Source organism: Chiloscyllium plagiosum, unplaced genomic scaffold (assembly GCF_037043375.1).
Source record: "Chiloscyllium plagiosum isolate Xiang-an unplaced genomic scaffold, Cpla_swu_hap1 HiC_scaffold_4, whole genome shotgun sequence".
Taxonomy (NCBI): Eukaryota; Metazoa; Chordata; class Chondrichthyes; order Orectolobiformes; family Hemiscylliidae; genus Chiloscyllium; species Chiloscyllium plagiosum.
Window position 1 is genome coordinate 101,102,841 of NW_028270142.1, and position 18,942 is coordinate 101,121,782.

Below are 18,942 nucleotides of genomic sequence, written 5' to 3' on the forward strand. Positions count from 1 at the left end.
CAGGATTTCCCTTTAGTAACACCATTTTGACTTATTTTAGTCATGCTAGGTTTATCTAAATATGTTGTTAAATCTTCCTTAATGATGGCTTTCAGGTTTTCCCAATATGGCCTGAAGTTCCCTGTTATCTCTCACCCTCCTTTCTTAAAAAACAACTTTCAATCTGGTGGGACTGTTCCCAATTCTAAGACATTTTGGAAAATAATGGCTAACACATCAACGTCTCTGCAACTATCCTTTTGTAACCCGAGGGTGAAAGAAATCAGGGGTTGGGAATTTATCAGATTTTAGACGATATATATTCTAGAATACGTTTGTTCATGTTGATATTACTTTTGTTATTCTTTTTCTTAGAAAATGATGACTGCAGTTGGGAGATCAGAGTCAAAAAGTGGGGCACTGGAAAAGCACAGCAGGTCAGGCAGCATCTGAGGAGCAGGAGAGTCGACGTTTCAGGCATAAGCTCTTCATCAGAAATTCCTGATGAAGGGCTTATGCCTGAAACATTAACTTTCCAGCTCCTCAGATGCTGCCTGACCTGCTGTGCTTTTCCAGTGCTACACCTTTTGACTCATTCTTTTAGTGCTTAGTTGCCATCTATTTGTGGAAATACACTTTTGCCGACACAAAATATTTGTTCAGTACCTCTGCCATTTCCTCATTCCCCACAATAATTTCTCCTGTTTCTACTTCTAAGGGACCACCATTTTACTCCAGCTACTGTCTTCACTTTTATATACATATGATGAAGGAGCAGTGCTCCAAAAGCTAGTGCTCCAATTAAACTTGTTGGACTATAACCTGGCATTATGTGATTATTAACCTTATAAAAGCTTCAACTATGTGTTTAATATTTCTGGTCACACTCAAACATTTTCCATATTTACTAGTCATTTGCTGGTTTCTAAAACAATTTCAATGCTCAGAGAGTTTTTTTTGCAATATTATAGACCTCCTATTTTAATATAATAATCCTTAACTCCCTGAGTAAATAATGGATGAGTATTTCTTGCTGAGTTTTTGTTCTCTAATAGAATGTACATCTGTTGAACACTCTCAAAATTTAAAGAAATACTAATGTTCATTTATAGCCATATCTTTTAGCTATATACCCGATTAACCTTAGTCAGTTCTCTCCCCATATCTATGTAATTGGATTTGGTTAAATTTAAAATTCTTATTTATGTTTGGAATATGTTACTCTTAACATGAAAATGAATCATCATGTGATCACTGTTTCTCAGAAGACCTTTAACTGTGATGTTACTAATTAATCTGGCTTGATTTGGAAATGCCGGTGTTGGACTGGGGTGTACAAAGTTAAAAATCACACAACACTAGGTTATGGTCCAACAGGTTTAATTGGAAGCAGTAGCTTTCAGAGTGCTGCTCCTTCTCTGGCTTCATTACACATGCTGAATCTAAGATAGCTTTATCCCTTCTCAGTTCCACAATCTGTGTTCCAAGAAAGTGTCAAGTAAACATTCTGCAAACTCAGTTTTGGAACATGCTTGCTGATTTGATTGTCTTAGTCTACATGAAGGTAAACTTCTCCCACAATTATTACATTGCCTTTATTACAAGCTCCAAACATGAACTGCTCTGTCCACTGATATGACGGCCTAAAGATACTCCCAATAATATTTTCTGACTTCCACTTTTCATAATTTCTACCCATGTTGATTATACATTCATGATCCTATAAGTCAAGATCCTTTCTAACTTACTGCCTTATGTTATTCTTTGCAACCAGTGCTACCCTTCCTTCTTTTCCATCTGTCTATCTCTCTGAAATATTCTCTATCTTGAATATATTTATTTCCCACCCTTGATCTCCTTGTAACAATGGCTCTGTAATGGCGATTACATTTAAAACACCCTACTTTTGTCATTAGTTCATCTACCTTGTTGTAGGTGTTTCAGACATTGAAATGAAGAATATATCATTTAATTTTTTAACTTCTGTTTCCTCTAATGACCTCAAAAACTGACGTACAATTTTTGCTAAACTCTTTGACACCTCCTGTCCCACTCTGCTTACCTTTTCACATATCACGATATTATTCTGATGCTTTCATCTTTCACTTTGTATTTTGTGTTTCTAAATCTCATTTTTCCTGAATCCCCCCACCCCTCTGCCAAAACTCAGCACGAAGAGAATTGCAATGAAACCATTTTTACAGCACAAGGAGAAAGTCTGCAAAAAGTGACAGAAGAAAATCATTTTCTAAATTCAGATTGACTTGCATCTTTAAAAAGGTAAACTTTTGGAAACTGAGTAGAGGGAGCGATGCCCATTATGGTGCCATGTCTTTCCAAATGGGGCATCAACAGGGTTTCTGCTGCTGTCCTAAAGACTACCTCTAACTCTTTCTTGGTGGTCCTTCATGCTAATGACTCCAGAGGAGTGAGATGGGGAAATGAGCTAGTCCTGTGTCTTTGCTATCATGTAGATTTAGCAGAATGATGAAGAACAATGTTTCTTTCAGAAAAAGAATGGGAACATGTAAATGAAACATGGTGCACAAATTTATTGCCCATACCATCCAAGTTTGAATGGAATTGCAGGTGCAAACCTAGTGAACAATGTTACACTGCTTATATAATCTACTATCTTCATTCCTGGTTTATTCTTATCACCATCAATCATTGTCACTTTCATTACTGCTTCTGACAATCAATTATGTTAATGATCAAGCAGGCAATTGTGAAGCACTGGTACGGCATTTAAGCAGAAAGTATTCAACTTTAATGTCTCTGTGTTCTTGTAAAATTCTCCCCTTGTAGAAAACTGCAGCAACAGTGCATTTTAATAGAGGTACATATCCCAATAGATTGCATCTTGAGTTTGGAACATTTTGTTTCAGTAAAGTAAGTTTGCAGGCTACATCATCAAGCCAACGTGACGACACAATAGTTTAGCAAACCAATAAATTTGTTCACCTTTAACTGAATGGATCAGAATATATCCTAATGAATCATCCATCACATTCATAAGCCATTTCTCAAAACAACTGATTTAATTCTTTTGATATCATCTTCATCATTTTCAATCCGCAAATTTATTTCTCATTTGACTAAAATTATCTCATTTTACTGTGCTATCTAAAATAATTGATATTGTCTAATTTTCTATTTGCAATTATATTGAAAAAGTGCCAATAGAACCCCAATTGCAAAATAATTTTTAAATTTGAATGTCACTGAATTAATACAATCTAATTTATTAATACATTTAAAGATATACTCTTAGGGGACTTTTTAAATATAAGTGTGGTAATACTTCATGAGACAGAGTGCCATATAATAAATATTTGATAATTCTTTTCAGCATCAAAGATTACCCATGTGTAAATAATGTACAAGGCAGCATGGTCAGCAGTATCACTAAAATATATATATTTTTTGCTTTCATTTTAGCAACCTCAACATTGAAGAAATATGTGGTAAGTGCTATGCTTTCACCATGTGCTAAAATGCAGGAAAAGATTTCTAAGATATTGTATTTTTTTGTATAATGTTAAATGTTTTATTACCCACTTAGCAATATGATCATTTAAAATATGTTTTTTCAAACTAAAACTTGGAATTAAATTTTTAAAAACTGAATCAAACCATTCTACATTTCTGGAGTTGTGTATATGGTTTACTTTTCATGCAAAAATTCATGACAACTGGATGTAAATTGTCTGAAAGAGAGTTCAAAGGGGACAGAGTAATGTAGTATTTATGTGTGTTCCAGTGGTTCAACGTGTCTTCTGTTTTGTCAGTCCGTAATTGATGTTTTCTATTTGTCAGATTTTTGATCATAATTCCACAACACAATGTAGCCCAACTGATTATTTGATTTGTACTGATGCCTGTGGAGCTTATAAATTAAGTTAACAAATAAGAAACAATTTTCTCTTCATGCCAATTGTCAGTATTTGCTTTAAACGCTTCAATAGTTTGCAGAAAAGCCTGGCTTCGACCACGTCTTCGGTAATTTTCTTTACTCTGTTCAGCCATGCCCTGACTCCTATGAATAAGCTTGGCATTATTCACTGTTTTGTGCTAGCCTTGATTCAGTGGCAACATTCCCATTAGATGTTTGTTATTTCAAAGCCAACTTCAAAGACATGGACCAAAGTATCTAGGCTTACACATCAATATAGTGGTGATTGAAGTATTGAAAATGCTGCATAAAATATTGAATATCTCTTGAAATCAGGAACGGATGTCACAATGCATGAATACACCTGGTTCCTTCTGATGCAGATGGGAGACAAACTCCATGTGCATATTGCTCAATCTACAATTCACCGTCAACCATGACAAAATTTATTTCATCAATTGACATTCAAGCTGCTATCAACGTAAATTATTTTAAAATCTAGTTTATTCATATGGACATTAGGAAGGTCAAATTAGTTAATCTAGTGGACTGGCCAGGTCAAGGCTGGGCATCCTGTTTTACAGTGTGCCTTTTTAATGCTCTGATGAAGTGAACACAGTGTAAAATGGTATGGTCCAAACCCACCCGTCTCTTGCAAAATGTATTACATTATAAATACCCCCTTCAAGTTTCAAAAGGAAAGCCTGAGAATCACATATATTTGTTCTGAGAAAATATCATTCCTGCTGAACTAAATACAAGAGTTTATGTAAGGATTGAAATGGGATTCATGAATTCTCCAGATTCAAAGAGAGCATTGCCTCTAGTACTATCCTTTGGGAAACATTTCCAGTCTCAAAAACAGTTGTCATTCTGTGCTTCTTGTCCCTTAGTCAATTTTGTATTCTTACATGATTCTCTCTTATTCTCTGGGCTTTCATATTACTGGCAAGTCTAGTACTTGCAGTTCATCAGCTATATGAAATGGGCAATAATTAACATTCTTGCTAATGTAATTTCTTCATGGAATATTCATTTTTTAAAAGTTACATGAAAATTAATACATAGGCCATTATTAATTACTACAGCACTTTTTGTGGATATCATACTTCCCACATTTTCACCTGAGACAATTAGAAAAAAAACACTAGCAGCATCGGAACGATATGCGACCCAGCCAATATAAGCATGTTTGAGCAAACTTGGTGTATGGCAAGCAGTTCAATAAGTGACTGAACAAAATTATTAGGTAGAAGTCATTAACTTTTCAGTAAATTCTAATCTTATTTATGTGCTTGTCTCCTTTGATGCATACTAAATGTCCAGAAGCAATTGTAATCAATCCCAAAACAAAGATCTAAGGTTGAATAAGGCAATTGCTCTGGAAGAGTTAATATTGAAATTGCTTTGCCAGCAGAGAATGAAAGACAAATTTTTAGAAAGAAGCTAGTTACAGGTGCGTGGGGAAAAGATGGAAGTAAATAATGCCACCAGGCAGAAATAGAAGGCTCATGGAGTAAATTTTGAAATGCCAAAGAAAAGGAGATAATGTTACAAAAATAGTCCAAAGACGAGAAAGGAAGAAGAGAAAAGAATTGTTCTGACTTCAATATCCACAGTATTTTATTTTATTATCCACAGTATTTCTGAACAGAAGAAGTGATGTAGCAAACAATTTAGTTGTTAAGAATGTGCTCCATAACTGCCTTAATGGCAACAAAACATATAATATAACAATGGCCATGTCAATCTTGTGTAAGAATGAAAAGGAGGTAGGAGCAGTGAGGAGAGACAAGATCTGATAAATGATCATCAACTTCAAACAATTTCTTTGTTAATTTGTGAATAGTGATGTCATAGTGCATGCCTCCTGCATTGCAACATTTTCTGAGGTTTATTCTTCTTAGGTTTTCAGCATCAGCAACATTTTGCTTTTGTTTTCATCTGAGTAATCCAGCATGCTGTCAAAGCCACTTATACTTGCACAGGCAGCTTGTCTGACTGCTGTGTTGAATTTCAGGCTACCTGCCTTGATGTGAGAATAGTGTGAAGGGATCTAGTCATAACTGACATTATCTGCTGGGAGCACTCCTGTCCTTGCTAGCTCCAAAGAATTAAAAACAAATCAAAAAATAACTTCTGGGCAATGACAAATGTTTACAATTGTAACCCAGTATAATCTTGGCAGAGTTCAACTGCACTGTTCAAGGGGGATGTATATACATATCTAACATCCTTTTTTGATAACTGACAGGGTTATACTCCAAAATACTCCAAGTGAATTATGGTTTGGTATCTCTGAAGCAATCTTGGTTGGAGGGCTTTGGTCCCTGAAATCTTATGCCAGTCCATTATTTAGGAATAAAAGTTTGAATTCACATTTTAAATATTTTATGGAAAACTATATTATCACTTCAAAATTTGTTTCATTGGGTATAAGACTTTTTTAAAAACAAACAATGATCATGAAAAGCATGATTTAAATAAAGTCACAGAGTCATAGAAATGTACAGCATGGAAACAGACTCTTCAGTCCAACTCGTCCATGCTGACCAGATATCCTAAATTACTCTAGTACCATTTGCCAGCACTTGGCCCATATCGCTCTACACCCTTCCTATTCATGTACCCATCCAGATGCCTTTTAAATATCATAATTGTGTCAGCCTCCACCACCTCCTCTGGCAGATTATTCCATATATGCACCACCCTTTAGTTGAAAAAGTTGCCCCAAGGTCTTTTTTAAATCTTTCCCCTCTCACCCTAAACCTATGCCCTCTAGTTCTGAACTCCCTCATCCCAGGAACAGACTTTGTTTATTCACCCTTTCCATGCCCCTCATGATTTTATAAACCTCTATTAAGGTCACCCCTCAGCCTCCGATGCTCCACAGAAAACAACCTCAGCCAATTCAGCATCTCCCTGTAGCTCAAATCCTTCAACCCTGTCAATATCCTTGTAAATCTTTTCTGAACCCTTTCAAGTTTCACAACATCCTTCCTATAAAAAGGAGACCAGATTTGCACACAATATTCCAAATGTGGCCTAACCAATGTCCTGTACAGGCACAAAATGACCTCCCAATTCCTATACTCAATGCTCTGAACAGTAAAGGAAAGCATACCAAACACCTTCTTCACTATCCTATCTACCTCAGACTCCATTTTCAAGGAACTATGAACCTGCACTCCAAGGTTCTTTGTTCAGCAACATGCCCAGGAACTTACCATTAACTGTATTCGTCCTGTCCTGATTTGCTTTTCCAAAATGCAGCACTTAATCTGTGATTCTTTCTTTTTTAACTCATGCATTTTGGAGCTATCCTTGAAGACATAATGGTTGGAGATAGGGCGGTAACATACTAGAGCGGTGACAACTGGTCCCATTGTTGTGAATGTAAGGATGTAAGTTTGTTGTGACATTTCATGCGTACATTTTTCTTATGGAATTCCAGTACTTTACTTTCTACTTAAAATTTTATGAACACATCTCAGAAACTTACTTTGCCACTTCTTTTTCTGCTGTTTCTAATGGAATATCCCTCAAGCAGCACAACTGCACCTCCCATAAGTGTCATAGTTCCACTTCTCACATTTCTTCTACCTTCTATCCATGAGGATAACAATTTATCCCAAATTATGGGTGGTTGTTTTTATGATTCCTCTATCACATTGCTAACATTTCAAAGTATGTCATTGACCATACATAGCTTTGGGACATCCCAAAGTTGTGAATGATTCTATTGTCTAAACGACTGGTCAGAAACCAAAAGTACTTATGTACATATTGAACTTTTAATTAACCTTATGATTTTTTAAGAAATAGAACACAACCCCAGAAGGTGGTTGTGGATGTAAAAACAGTGGCTGTCTGAAGAGGAATTCGAGAATTTTGCATTCAAAGTGGTTTGAGGGAACCTAAATTTAAAAATAATCTCAAAGGAAGGGAGGCAAATAAAACAAGCAGGACTGTGACTGTGGCTACATGATAACAAGGGGTGGACTGCCACACTCCCACTTTCTGCGGAAAGCCATTTCCAATGGATTATGTTGCAAACTGCAGGCATGAATTTTATTCTCCTTTCAAGAGTAGGAGTTAGAAAACAAATGTAATTCTGGTCTGGGTGCGCTAATGGGTGAAGGTGTGTGCTGTAAGGGTCACAGCTGAGAAAACCGCTAGTCATTCCTGCACAAGAGATGAAAAAAAAGGATGTCTCTCTCTCTCTCTTTCTTTCTTTGCTGAACCCAGGAAGTGAGTGAGTGAAACAGGATAAAGCCATTTCAGCTGACCTGCAAAACCAAGCTTCTCAAAATCAACTGAGATTTTGAACAATGCTTTCCACTCCTGATGAAAGAGAATCATGGGATATGTTGCATAACTCAATAATTCTGAAAATGTTAATGTTGGAGACACCACTAAGCCCCACCCAATCTGATGGCACCATAAGGACATGGTGAATAAAAAGCAGAACATCCTAAGATATTGTAGGGTGAAGACATATTCACAGGTCTCCCAATATTCTTAGTGACAATGACTAACTTACTAATGTAACCTATACCTGATTGCTATTGTGCAAAAGATTTTGTCTTATTTAAGACATGAACCTCTTCTCATTAAGACTTGCTAGTGTGTTTGGTATATCACTGTAAATGGATAGGACTTAGACACAGTCAACTATTCCAACCACAAGTTGGTTTTGAAAATGAAATTCCTTGAAAAGTTTATATTGGTTGGCATCACAGCACATACGACATAGTAGTGTTAGTGGGTATCATTGCATAATAAGGAGAAAGTGAGGATTGCAAATGCTGGAGATCAGAGTCGAGAGTGTGATGCTGGAAAAGCACAGCAGGTCAGGCAGCATCCAAGGATACTTCCTGTTGAAGAGGCTTATGCCCTTAACGTGCATTCACCCGCTCCTCGGATGCTGCCTGACCTGCTGTGCTTTTCCAGCATCACACCTTCATTGCATAATAAGATAACAATGGTGAGAATTCCCATGAAGCAAGAGCTGAGAATTCCAATGGACGCAGAGGCAATAATGAATGATTATAGCTTTAAAAACTGTATGGCTTGAAGAATTACTCTTACAGTCCCAGCTGCAGCAGCTGAGCTGTCAAACAATCTCACAGAAAGATCAGAAAAGGAGAAAAAACACTGAATAGTAAAACCTTTTGTTGCAAACATGGTAAGAGGAGCATAGAAGCAATTGTTAGCCAGAATCTAGTCAGGCCCAACAGTTAGGGATTGTATTGGGAAGTGACATCTTGATGTACAGAAGAATGAATTTACTGGTGCTAATTAAAGATGCAGTACTACAAAGGAACCTCAATAATCTTTTGTTTACAGTGAATAAAAATGAACCCAGCTTACTGAAATGCTGCCGAGAACAGTCCTGGACATTGATGGCTGTCCAGGCACTGTCTCTCTCTCTCTCTCTCTCTCTCTCTCTCTCTCCCCACACTTTCCCTGGAGATCTACACAGGAGTGTACCCGAAACCGCCCTTCCCCAGATAATCTCTCAAATATTGTCCTGTACAGGGCAAAGATGGAATTTGTCAAAACGTTGCAGTGAGACGTTGTATGTGTGTGTGTGTATGCGTGTGCGCTATTTTGAGACTCACCCTCGCAAAGGCAGCAGTAGTCTTGATGTCGGTGTCCAGTCAGGCTGCTCTGGAGGTGTGTGGGGGTGGGGGCAGACAGCCTGACAGGGGCTCGTGGGTGCACACAGATGGAGGCGTGGCTGGGTCTGACAGGGGTGGGGTGCGTGGCGCGGCTGGGTTCGACAGGGGGCGGTGTTGGATGGGGTTGTGGGGCGGGGATGGTGTTGGATGGGGTTGAGGGGGTGGATGGGGGGGCGGTGTTGGATGGGGTTGGGAGGGCGGACGGGAGTGATATTGGATAGGGTTGTGGGGGCGGACCGGGGGGTATTGGATGGGATTGTGGGGGCGGACAGGGGGCAGTATTGGATGGGGTTGTGGGGGCGGTCAGGGGCTGCGTTGGATGGGGTTGTGGGGGCTGGGGATGGTGTTGGATGGGGTTATGGAGGTGGACGGGGGCGGTGTTGGATAGGTTGTGGGGTGGGTGGTGGTGTTGGATGGGGTTGTGGATGCAGACGGGGGTGGTGTTGGATGGGGTGGTGTGGGCTGGGGTTGTGGGGGCAGACGGGAGTGGTTTTGGATGGTGTTGTGGGGGTGGATGGGAGCAGTGTTGAATGGGAAAGTGGGGACCGGGACGGTGTTGGATGGGGTGGGGAGTGTGGGGGATGGTGTTGGATAGGGTGGGGGCAGAGGATGGTGTTAGATGGGGTTGTGGGGACATACAGGGGTATGGTGTTGGATGGGGTTGTGGGGGCAGAGAGGGGTGTTGGATGGGGTTGTGGGGGCAGGGGATAGCGTTGCATGGGGTTGTGGGGGCAGAGGGGGGTGTTATATGGGGTTGTGGGGGCAGGGGATGGTGTTGGATGGGGTTGTGGTGGTGGGGGATGGTGTTGGATGGGTTGGGGGAAGACAGGGTGTGGCGTTGGATGGGGTTGTGGGAGTAGACAGGGGGCAGTGTTGGATAGAGTTGTGAGGGTGGGGGTTGGTGTTGGATGGGGTTGTGGGCACAGGGGTGGTATTGAATTGGGTTGTGGGAGCGGACAGTGGGCAGTGTTGGATGGGGTTGTGGGGGTGGTGTCAGATGAGGTTTTGGGGGCAGGAGTGGTGTTGGATGGGTTGGGGGCAGACAGGGTGTGGTGTTGGATGGGGTTGTGGGGGCAGACAGGGGACAGTGTTGGATGGGGTTGTGGGGGCAGACAAGGGGCAGTATTGGATGGGGTTGTGGAGGTGGGGGTTGGTGTTGGATGAGGTTGTGGGGGCAGACAGGGGGCGGTGTTGGATAGGGTGGTGGGAGCGGACTGTGGATGGTGTTGGATGAGGTTGTGGGGGCGGACAGGGGGCGGTGTTGGATGGGGATGTGGGGGCAGACAGGGGGCGGTATTGGATGGGGTGGTGGGGGCAGACAGGGGTGCGGTATTGGATGGGGTTGTGGGGGTGGACAGGGGGCGGTGTTGGATGGGGATGTGGGGCGGACAGGGGGCAGTATTTGATGGGGTTGTGGGGGCAGACAGGGGCGGTGTTGGATGGGGTTGTGGGGGTGGACAGGGGGCAGTATTGGATGGGGTTGTGAGGGTGGGGGTTGGTGTTGGATGGGGTTGTGGGCGCAGAGGGAGGTGTTAGAAGGGGTTGTGGGGGCGGGGATGGTGTTGGATGGGTTTGTGGGGGCAGAGGGGGGTGTTGGATGGGGTTGTGGGGGTGGGGAATGGTGTTGGATGGGGTTGTGGTGCCAGGGCTGTTGTTGGATGGGTTTGGGGCAGACAGGGGGCGGTTTTGGATGGGGTTGTAGGCGCAGGGGTGGTGTTGAATTGGGTTGTGGGAGCGGACAGTGGGCAGTGTTGGATGGGGTTGTGGGGGTGGTGTCGGATGGTGTTTTGTGGGCAGGGATGGTGTTGCATGGGTTGGGGGCAGACAGGGTGTGGTGTTGGATGGCGTTGTGGGAATAGACGGGGGCAGTGTTGGATGGGTTTGTGGGGACAGGTGGCAGAGTTGGATGGGGTTGTGGGGGCAGGGGGCAGAGTTGGAAGCGGTTGTGGGGCAGGAGGCGGTGTTGGAAGGGGTTGTGGGGCAGGTAGCAGTGTTGGATAGAGTTGGAAGGCAGGGGTCGGTGTTGGACGGAGTTGTAGCAGCAGGTGGCAGTATTGGATGCTGTTGTGGGGCGGACAGGGCGGTGTTGGATGGGGTTGTGGGGAAAGGGAATGGTGTTGGATTGGGTTGTGGGGGTGGACGGGGGCAGTGTCTGATGGGGTTGTGGGAGCTGGGGTGGTGTTGGCTGGGTTGGGGGCAGACAGGGTGCCGTGTTGGATGGGGTTGTGGAGGCAGGGGCGGTGTTGGATGGGGTTGTGGGGCAGGGGGTGGTGTTGGATGGGGTTGTGGGGACGGGGGAGGTGTTGAATGGGAAAGTGGGGACCGGGATGGTGCTGGATGAGGTTGTGGGGGTGGACAGGGGGGTGGTGTTGGATGGGGTAGGGGGTGTGGTGGATGGTGTGGGATGGTGTTAGATGGGGTTGTGGGGACAGACGGGTATGGTGTTGGATGGGGTTGTGGGGGCCAAGGGGGGTGTTGGATGGGGTTGTGGGGTAGGGGATAGCGTTGCATGGGGTTGTGGAGGCAGAGGGGGGTGTTGGATGGGGTTGTGGGGGGCAGGGGATTGTATTGGAGGGGGTTGTGGAGGTGGGGGATGGTGTTAGATGGGTTGGGAGCAGACGGGGTGATGTTGGAGGTGTTGTGGGCACAGGGGTGGTGTTGAATTGGGTTGTGGGAGCGGACAGTGGGCAGTGTTGGATGGGATTGTGGGGGTGGTGTCAGATGGGGTTGTGGGGGCAGGGGTGGTGTTGGATGGGTTGGGGGCAGACAGGGTGCGGTGTTGGATGTGGTTGTGGGAGTAGACGGGGGCAGTGTTATATGGGTTTGTGGGGACAAGTGGCAGAGTTGGATGGGGTTGTGGGGGCAGGGGGCAGAGTTGGATGGGGTTGTGGGGCAGGAGGCGGTTTTGGAAGGCGTTGTGGGGCAGGTGGCAGTGTTGGATAGAGTTGGAAGGCAGGGGTCGGTGTTGGACGGAGTTGTAGCAGCAGGGGGCAGTATTGGGTGCTGTTGTGGGGGCAGACAGGGGCGGTGTTGGATGGGGTTGTGGTGGTGGACGGGGCAGTGTCTGATGGGTTTGTGGGAGAGGGGGTGGTGTTGGCTGGGTTGGGGGCAGACAGGGTGCGGTGTTGGATGGGGTTGTGGAGGCAGGGGCGGTGTTGGATGGGGTTGTGCGGGCAGGGAGTGGTGTTGGATGGGGCTGTGGGGCAGGGGACGGTGTTGGATAGGGTTGTGGGGGCGGGGGCGGTGTTGGATGGGGTTGTGGGGCAGGGAGCGGTGTTGGATGGGGTTGTGGGGCAGGGGGTGGTGTTGGATGGGGTTGTGGGAGCGGGCAGGCAGCGGTGTTGGATTCGGTTGTGGGGCAGGGAACGGTGTTGGATGGGGTTGTGGGGCAGGAGGTGGTGTTGGACGGGATTGTGGGGGCGGTCAGGCAGCGGTGTTGGATTCGGTTGTGGGCCAGGGGACGGTGTTGAATGGGGTTGTGGGGCAGGGAGCAGTGTTTGATCGGGTTGTGGGGGCAGGGGGCATTGTTAGATGTGTTTGAGGGGCCGGGGGGATGGGGATGGATGGGTTTGTGAGGGCGGACAGGGTGCGGTGTTGGATGGAGTTGTGGGGTTGTGGAGGCAGATAGGGGATGGTGTTGGATGGGGTTGTGGGGGCGGTGATGGATGGGGTGGGGGAGCCGTGAATGGTGTTGTAGGGGGGGATAGGGGGTGGTGTTGGATGAGATTGTGGGGGCGGAGAGGGGTCGGTGTTGGATGAGGTTATAAGGCAGGGAGCAGTGTTGGATGGGGTTGTGGGGCACGGGACGGTTTTGGATGTGGTTGTGGGGTGGGCAGGCAGCGGGGTTGGATGAGGTTGTGGGAGAGGGGGTGGTGTTGGCTGGGTTGGGGGCAGACAGGGTGCGGTATTGGATGGAGTTGAGGGGGCAGGGTGCGGTGTTGGATGGGGTTGTGTGGGCAGGGAGTGGTGTTGGATGGGCTTGTAGGGTAGGGGCGGTGTTGAACGGGGTTGTGGGGCAGGGAGTGGTGTTGTATGGGGTTGTGGGGGCGGACAGGGAGCGGTGTTGGATTCGATTGTGGGGCGGGGACGGTGTTGGATTCGGTTGTGGGGCAGGGGACGGTGTTGGATGGGGTTGTGGGGCAGGGAGTAGTGTTGGATCGGGTTGTGGGGGCAGGGGGCATTGTTAGATGTGGTTGAGGGGCCGGGGGGATGGGGTTGGATGGGTTTGTGGGGGCAGACAGTGGACGTTGTTGGATGGGTTGTGGGGGTGGGGGCAGTGTTAGATGCGGTTGTGGGGGCAGGGGATGGTGTTGAATGGGGTTGTGGAGGCAGACAGGGGTCGGTGTTGGATGAGGTTGGGGGGGCAGTGATGGATGGAGTGGGGGAGCCGCGGATGGTGTTGTGGGGGGGATAGGGGGTGCTGTTGGATGGTAGTTATGGGGCAGGGGATGGTATTGGATGAGGTTGTGGGAGCAGAAGGGGGCAGTGTTAGATGGTCTTACAGGGCAGTGTTGGATGGGGTTGTGGGGCAGGGGACGGTGTTGGATGTGGTTGTGGGGTGGGCTGGGAGCGGTGTTGGATGGGGTTGTGGGAGCAGGTGTGGTGTTGGCTGCGTTGGGGGCAGACAGGGTGCGGTGTTTGATGGGTGAGGTTGTGGGGGCAGGAAGCAGTATTGGATGGAGTTGTGGGGCAGGGGACGGTGTTGGATGGGGTTGTGGGGTAGGAGCAGTGTTGGATGTTGTTGTGGGGCAGGGAGCGGTGTTGGATGTGGTTGTGGGGGTGGGGTCGGTGTTGGATGGGGTTGGGGGGCAGGGAGCGGTGTTGGATAGGGTTGTGGGCGCGGGCAGGGGGCGGTGTTGGATGGGGTGGTGGGGGCGATTTTGGATGGGGTGGTGGGGGCAGGGGGCGGTTTTGGATGGGGTTGTGGGGGAAGGGTGTGGTGTTGGATGGGGTGGTGGGTGCGATTTTGGATGGGGTTGTGGGGGCAGGGGGCGGTTTTGGATGGGGTTGTGGGGGCAGGGGGCAGTGTTGGATGGGGTGGTGTGGGCGGGCACAGGGCTGTTTTGGATGGGGTTTTGGGGGCGGGCAGGGAGCGGTGTTGGATGGTGTGCTGGGGGCGGGCAGGGAGCGGTTTTGGTTGGAGTGGTGGGGGCGGGCATGGGGGCGGTTTGTATGGGGTTGTGGGGGCAGGGGGCGGTGTTGGATGGCGTTGTGGGGCAGGGGGTGGTGTTGGATGGGGTTGTGGGGGCGGGCAGGGAGCGGTGTTGGATTCGGTTGTGGGGCAGGGGATGGTGTTGGATGGGGTTTTGGGGGCGGGGGCGGTGTTGGATGGGGTTGTGGGGCAGGGAGCGGTGTTGGATGGGGTTTGGGGAAGGGAGTGGTGTTGGATGGGGTTGTGGGGGCGGGCAGGGAGCGGTGTTGGATTCGGTTGTGGGGCAGGGGGTGTTGGATGGGGTTGTGGGGACAAGGGCGGCGTTGGATGGGGTTGTGGGGGCAGACGGGGCAGTGTTGGATGGGGTTGTGGGGACAGGGGCGGTGTTGGATGGGGTTGTGTGGGCAGAAAGGGGTGGTGTTGGATGAGGTTTTGGGGCAGACAGGGGGTGGTGTTGGATGGGGTTGTGGAGCGGACAGGTGGCAGAGTTGGATGGGGTTGTGGGGCAGGAGGCGGTATTGGAAGGGGTTGTGGGGCAGGTGGTGGGGCTGGATCAAGTTGGAAGGCAGGGGTCGGTGTTGGACGGGGTTGTAGTGGCAGGGGAGAGTATTGGATGCTGTTGTGGGGGCGGACAGGGGCGGTGTTGGATGAGGTTGTGTGGGCAGGGTGTGGTGTTGGATGGGGTTGTGGGGTAGGGGCGGTGTTGAACGGGGTTGTGGGGCAGGGAGTGGTGTTGGATGGGTTTGTGGGGCAGGGAGCAGTGTTGCATCGGGTTGTGGGGGCAGGGGGCATTGTTAGATGTGGTTGAGGGGCCGGGGGGATGGGGTTGGATGGGTTTGTGGGGGCGGACAGTGGACGTTGTTGGGTGGGTTGTGGAGGCAGACAGGGGTCAGTGTTGGATGAGGTTGGGGGAGCGGTGATGGATGGAGTGGGGGAGCCGCGGATGGTGTTGTGGGGGGGCTAGGGGGTGGTGTTGGATGGTAGTTGTGGGGCAGGGGATGGTATTGGATGAGGTTGTGGGGGCAGAAGGGGGCAGTGTTAGATTGGCTTACAGGGCAGGGAGCAGTGTTGGATGGGGTTGTGGGGCAGGGGACGGTGTTGGATGTGGTTGTGGGATGGGCTGGGAGTGGTGTTGGATGGGGTTGTGGGAGCGGGTGTGGTGTTGACTGTGTTGGGGACAGACAGGGTGCGGTGTTGGATGGGTGAGGTTGTGGGGGCAGGAAGCAGTATTGGATGGAGTTGTGGGGCAGGGGACGGTGTTGGATGTGGTTGTGGGGGTGGGGTCCGTGTTGGATGGGGTTGTGGGGCAGGGAGCGGTGTTGGATGTGGTTGTGGTGGTGGGGTTGGTGTTGGATGGGGTTGTAGGCACGGGCAGGGGGCAGTGTTGGATGGGGTGGTGGGGGCGATTTTGGATGGGGTTGTGGGGGCAGGGGGCGGTTTTGGATGGGGCTATGGGGGCAGGGGGCAGTTTTGGATGGGGTTTTGGGGGCGGGCAGGGAGCGGTGTTGGATGGTGTGCTGGGGGCGGGCAGGGAGCAGTTTTGGTTGGGGTGGTGGGGGCGGGCGTGGGGGCGGTTTGTATGGGGTTGTGGGGGCAGGGGGCGGTGTTGGATGGCATTGTGGGGCAGGGGGTGGTACTGGATGGGGTTGTGGGGGCGGGCAGGGAGCGGTGTTGGATTCGATTGTGGGACAGGGGATGGTGTTGGATGGGGTTTTGGGGGCGGGGGCGGTGTTGGATGGGGTTGTGGGGGTGGGAGCGGTGTTGGATGGGGTTGTGGGCAAGGGAGTGGTGTTGGATTCGGTTGTGGGGCAGGGGGTGTTGGATGCGGTTGTGAGGCAGGGAGCAGTGTTCGATGGGTTTGTGGGGGCGGGGGATTGTGTTGGATGGGTTGAGGGCAGACAGGGGCCGGTGTTGGATGGTGTTGTGGGGACAAGGGCGGTGTTGGATGGGGTTGTGGGGGCAGACGGGGCAGTGTTGGATGGGGTTGTGGGGACAGGGGCGGTGTTGGATGGGGTTGTGTGGGCAGAAAGGGGTGGTGTTGGATGAGGTTTTGGGGCAAACAGGGGGTGGTGTTGGATGGGGTTGTGGAGCGGACAGGGGGCAGAGTTGGATGGGGTTGTGGGGCAGGAGGCGGTATTGGAAGGGGTTGTGGGGCAGGTGGTGGGGTTGGATCGAGTTGGAAGGCAGGGGTCGGTGTTGGACGGGGTTGTAGTGGCAGGGGAGAGTATTGAATGCTGTTGTGGGGGCGGACAGGGGTGGTGTTGGATGGGGTTGTAGGGACAGGGAATGGTGTTGAATTGGGTTGTGGGAGTGGGGGTGGTGTTGGCTGGGTTGGGGGCAGACAGGGTGCAGTGTTGGATGCGGTTGTGCGGGCGGGGGCGGTGATGGATGGGGTTGTGCAGGGGGCGGTGTTGGATGGGGTTGTGGGGTATGGAGTGGTGTTGGATGGGGTTGTGGGGCAGGGAGCGGTGTTGGATTCGATTGTGGGGCGGGGACGGTGTTGGATGAGGTTGTGGGGGAGGGGGTGGTGTTGGATGGGGTTGTGGGGCAGGGAGCGGTTTTGGATGGGGTTGTGGGGCAGGGGGTGGTGATGGATGGGGTTCTGGGGGCGGGCAGGGAACGGTGTTAGATTCGGTTGTGGGGCAGGGGACAGTGTTGGATGGGATTGTGGGGCAGGGATCAGTGTTGGATCGGGTTGTGGGAGCAGTGGGCATTGTTAGATGTGGTTGAGGGGCCGGGGTGATGAGGTTGGATGGGTTTGTGGGGCGGACAGTGGGCATTGTTGGATGGGGTTGTGGGGGTGGGGGTAGTGTTAGATGCGGTGTTGGATGGTGTTGTTGGGACAAGGGCGGTGTTGGATGGGGTTGTGGGGGCAGACGGGGCGGTGTTGGTTGGGGTTGTGGAGGCAGACAGGGGTCACTGTTGGATGAGGTTGTGGGGGCGGTGATGGATGGAGTGGGGGAGCCGCGGATGGTGTTTTGGGGGGGATAGGGGGTGGTGATGGATGGGGTTGTGGGGCAGGGGATGGTGTTGGATGAGGTTGTGGGGGCAGAAGGGGGCAGTGTTAGATGGGCTTATAGGGCAGGGAGCAGTGTTGGATGGGGTTGTGGGGCAGGGGACAGTGTTGGATGGGGTTGTGGGGCAGGGAGCGGTGTTGGATGTGGTTGTGGGGGTGGGGTCGGTGTTGGATGGGGTTGGGGGGCAGGGAGCAGTGTTGTATGGGTTGGTGGGCGTGGGCAGGGGCGGTTTTGGATGGAGTGGTGGGGGCGATTTTGGATGGGGTTGTGGGGGCAGGGGGGCGGTTTTGGATGGGGTTGTGGGGGAAGGGTGTGGTGTTGGATGGGGTGGTGGGTGCGATTTTGGATGGGGTTGTGGGGGCAGGGGGCGGTTTTGGATGGGGTTGTGGGGCAGGGGGCAGTGTTGGATGGGGTGGTGTGGGCGGGCAGGGGGCGGTTTTGGATGGGGTTGTGCGGGCGGGCAGGTAGCGGTGTTGGATGGGGTGCTGGGGGCGGGCAGGGAGCAGTTTTGGTTGGGGTGGTGGGGGCGGGCGTGGGGGCGGTTTGTATGGTTTTGTGGGGGCAGGAGGCAGTGTTGGATTCGGTTGTGGGGCAGGGGATGGTGTTGGATGGGGTTTTGGGGGCGGCAGTGTTCGATGGGGTTGTGGGGCAGGGAGCGGTGTTGGATGGGGTTGTGGGGAAGGGAGTGGTGTTGGATGGGGTTGTGGGGGCGGGCAGGGAGCGGTGTTGGATTCGGTTGTGGGGCAGGGGATGGTGTTGGATGGGGTTTTGGGGGCGGGGGCGGTGTTGGATGGGGTTGTGGGGCAGGGAGCGGTGTTGGATGGGGTTTGGGGAAGGGAGTGGTGTTGGATGGGGTTGTGGGGGCGGGCAGGGAGCGGTTGTGGGGCAGGGGGTGTTGGATGGGGTTGTGGGGACAAGGGCGGCGTTGGATGGGGTTGTGGGGGCAGACGGGGCAGTGTTGGATGGGGTTGTGGGGACAGGGGCGGTGTTGGATGGGGTTGTGTGGGCAGAAAGGGGTGGTGTTGGATGAGGTTTTGGGGCAGACAGGGGGTGGTGTTGGATGGGGTTGTGGAGCGGACAGGTGGCAGAGTTGGATGGGGTTGTGGGGCAGGAGGCGGTATTGGAAGGGGTTGTGGGGCAGGTGGTGGGGTTGGATCGAGTTGGAAGGCAGGGGTCGGTGTTGGACGGGGTTGTCGTGGCAGGGGAGAGTATTGG

General features: G+C 50.0%; 1 protein-coding gene across 2 annotated transcripts in view; it reads left to right on the forward strand.

Moving 5' to 3' along the window:
• The window catches only part of necab1 (N-terminal EF-hand calcium binding protein 1), a 176,154-nt gene that overhangs the window by 54,006 nt on the left and 103,206 nt on the right, over positions 1-18,942 (forward strand). For both annotated transcript variants that reach the window (XM_087985848.1, XM_087985847.1), the window contains exon 4: positions 3,421-3,446. In XM_087985848.1, coding sequence (XP_087841974.1) covers positions 3,421-3,446 — 26 coding nt within the window. The remainder of the gene's footprint in view (positions 1-3,420; positions 3,447-18,942) is intronic.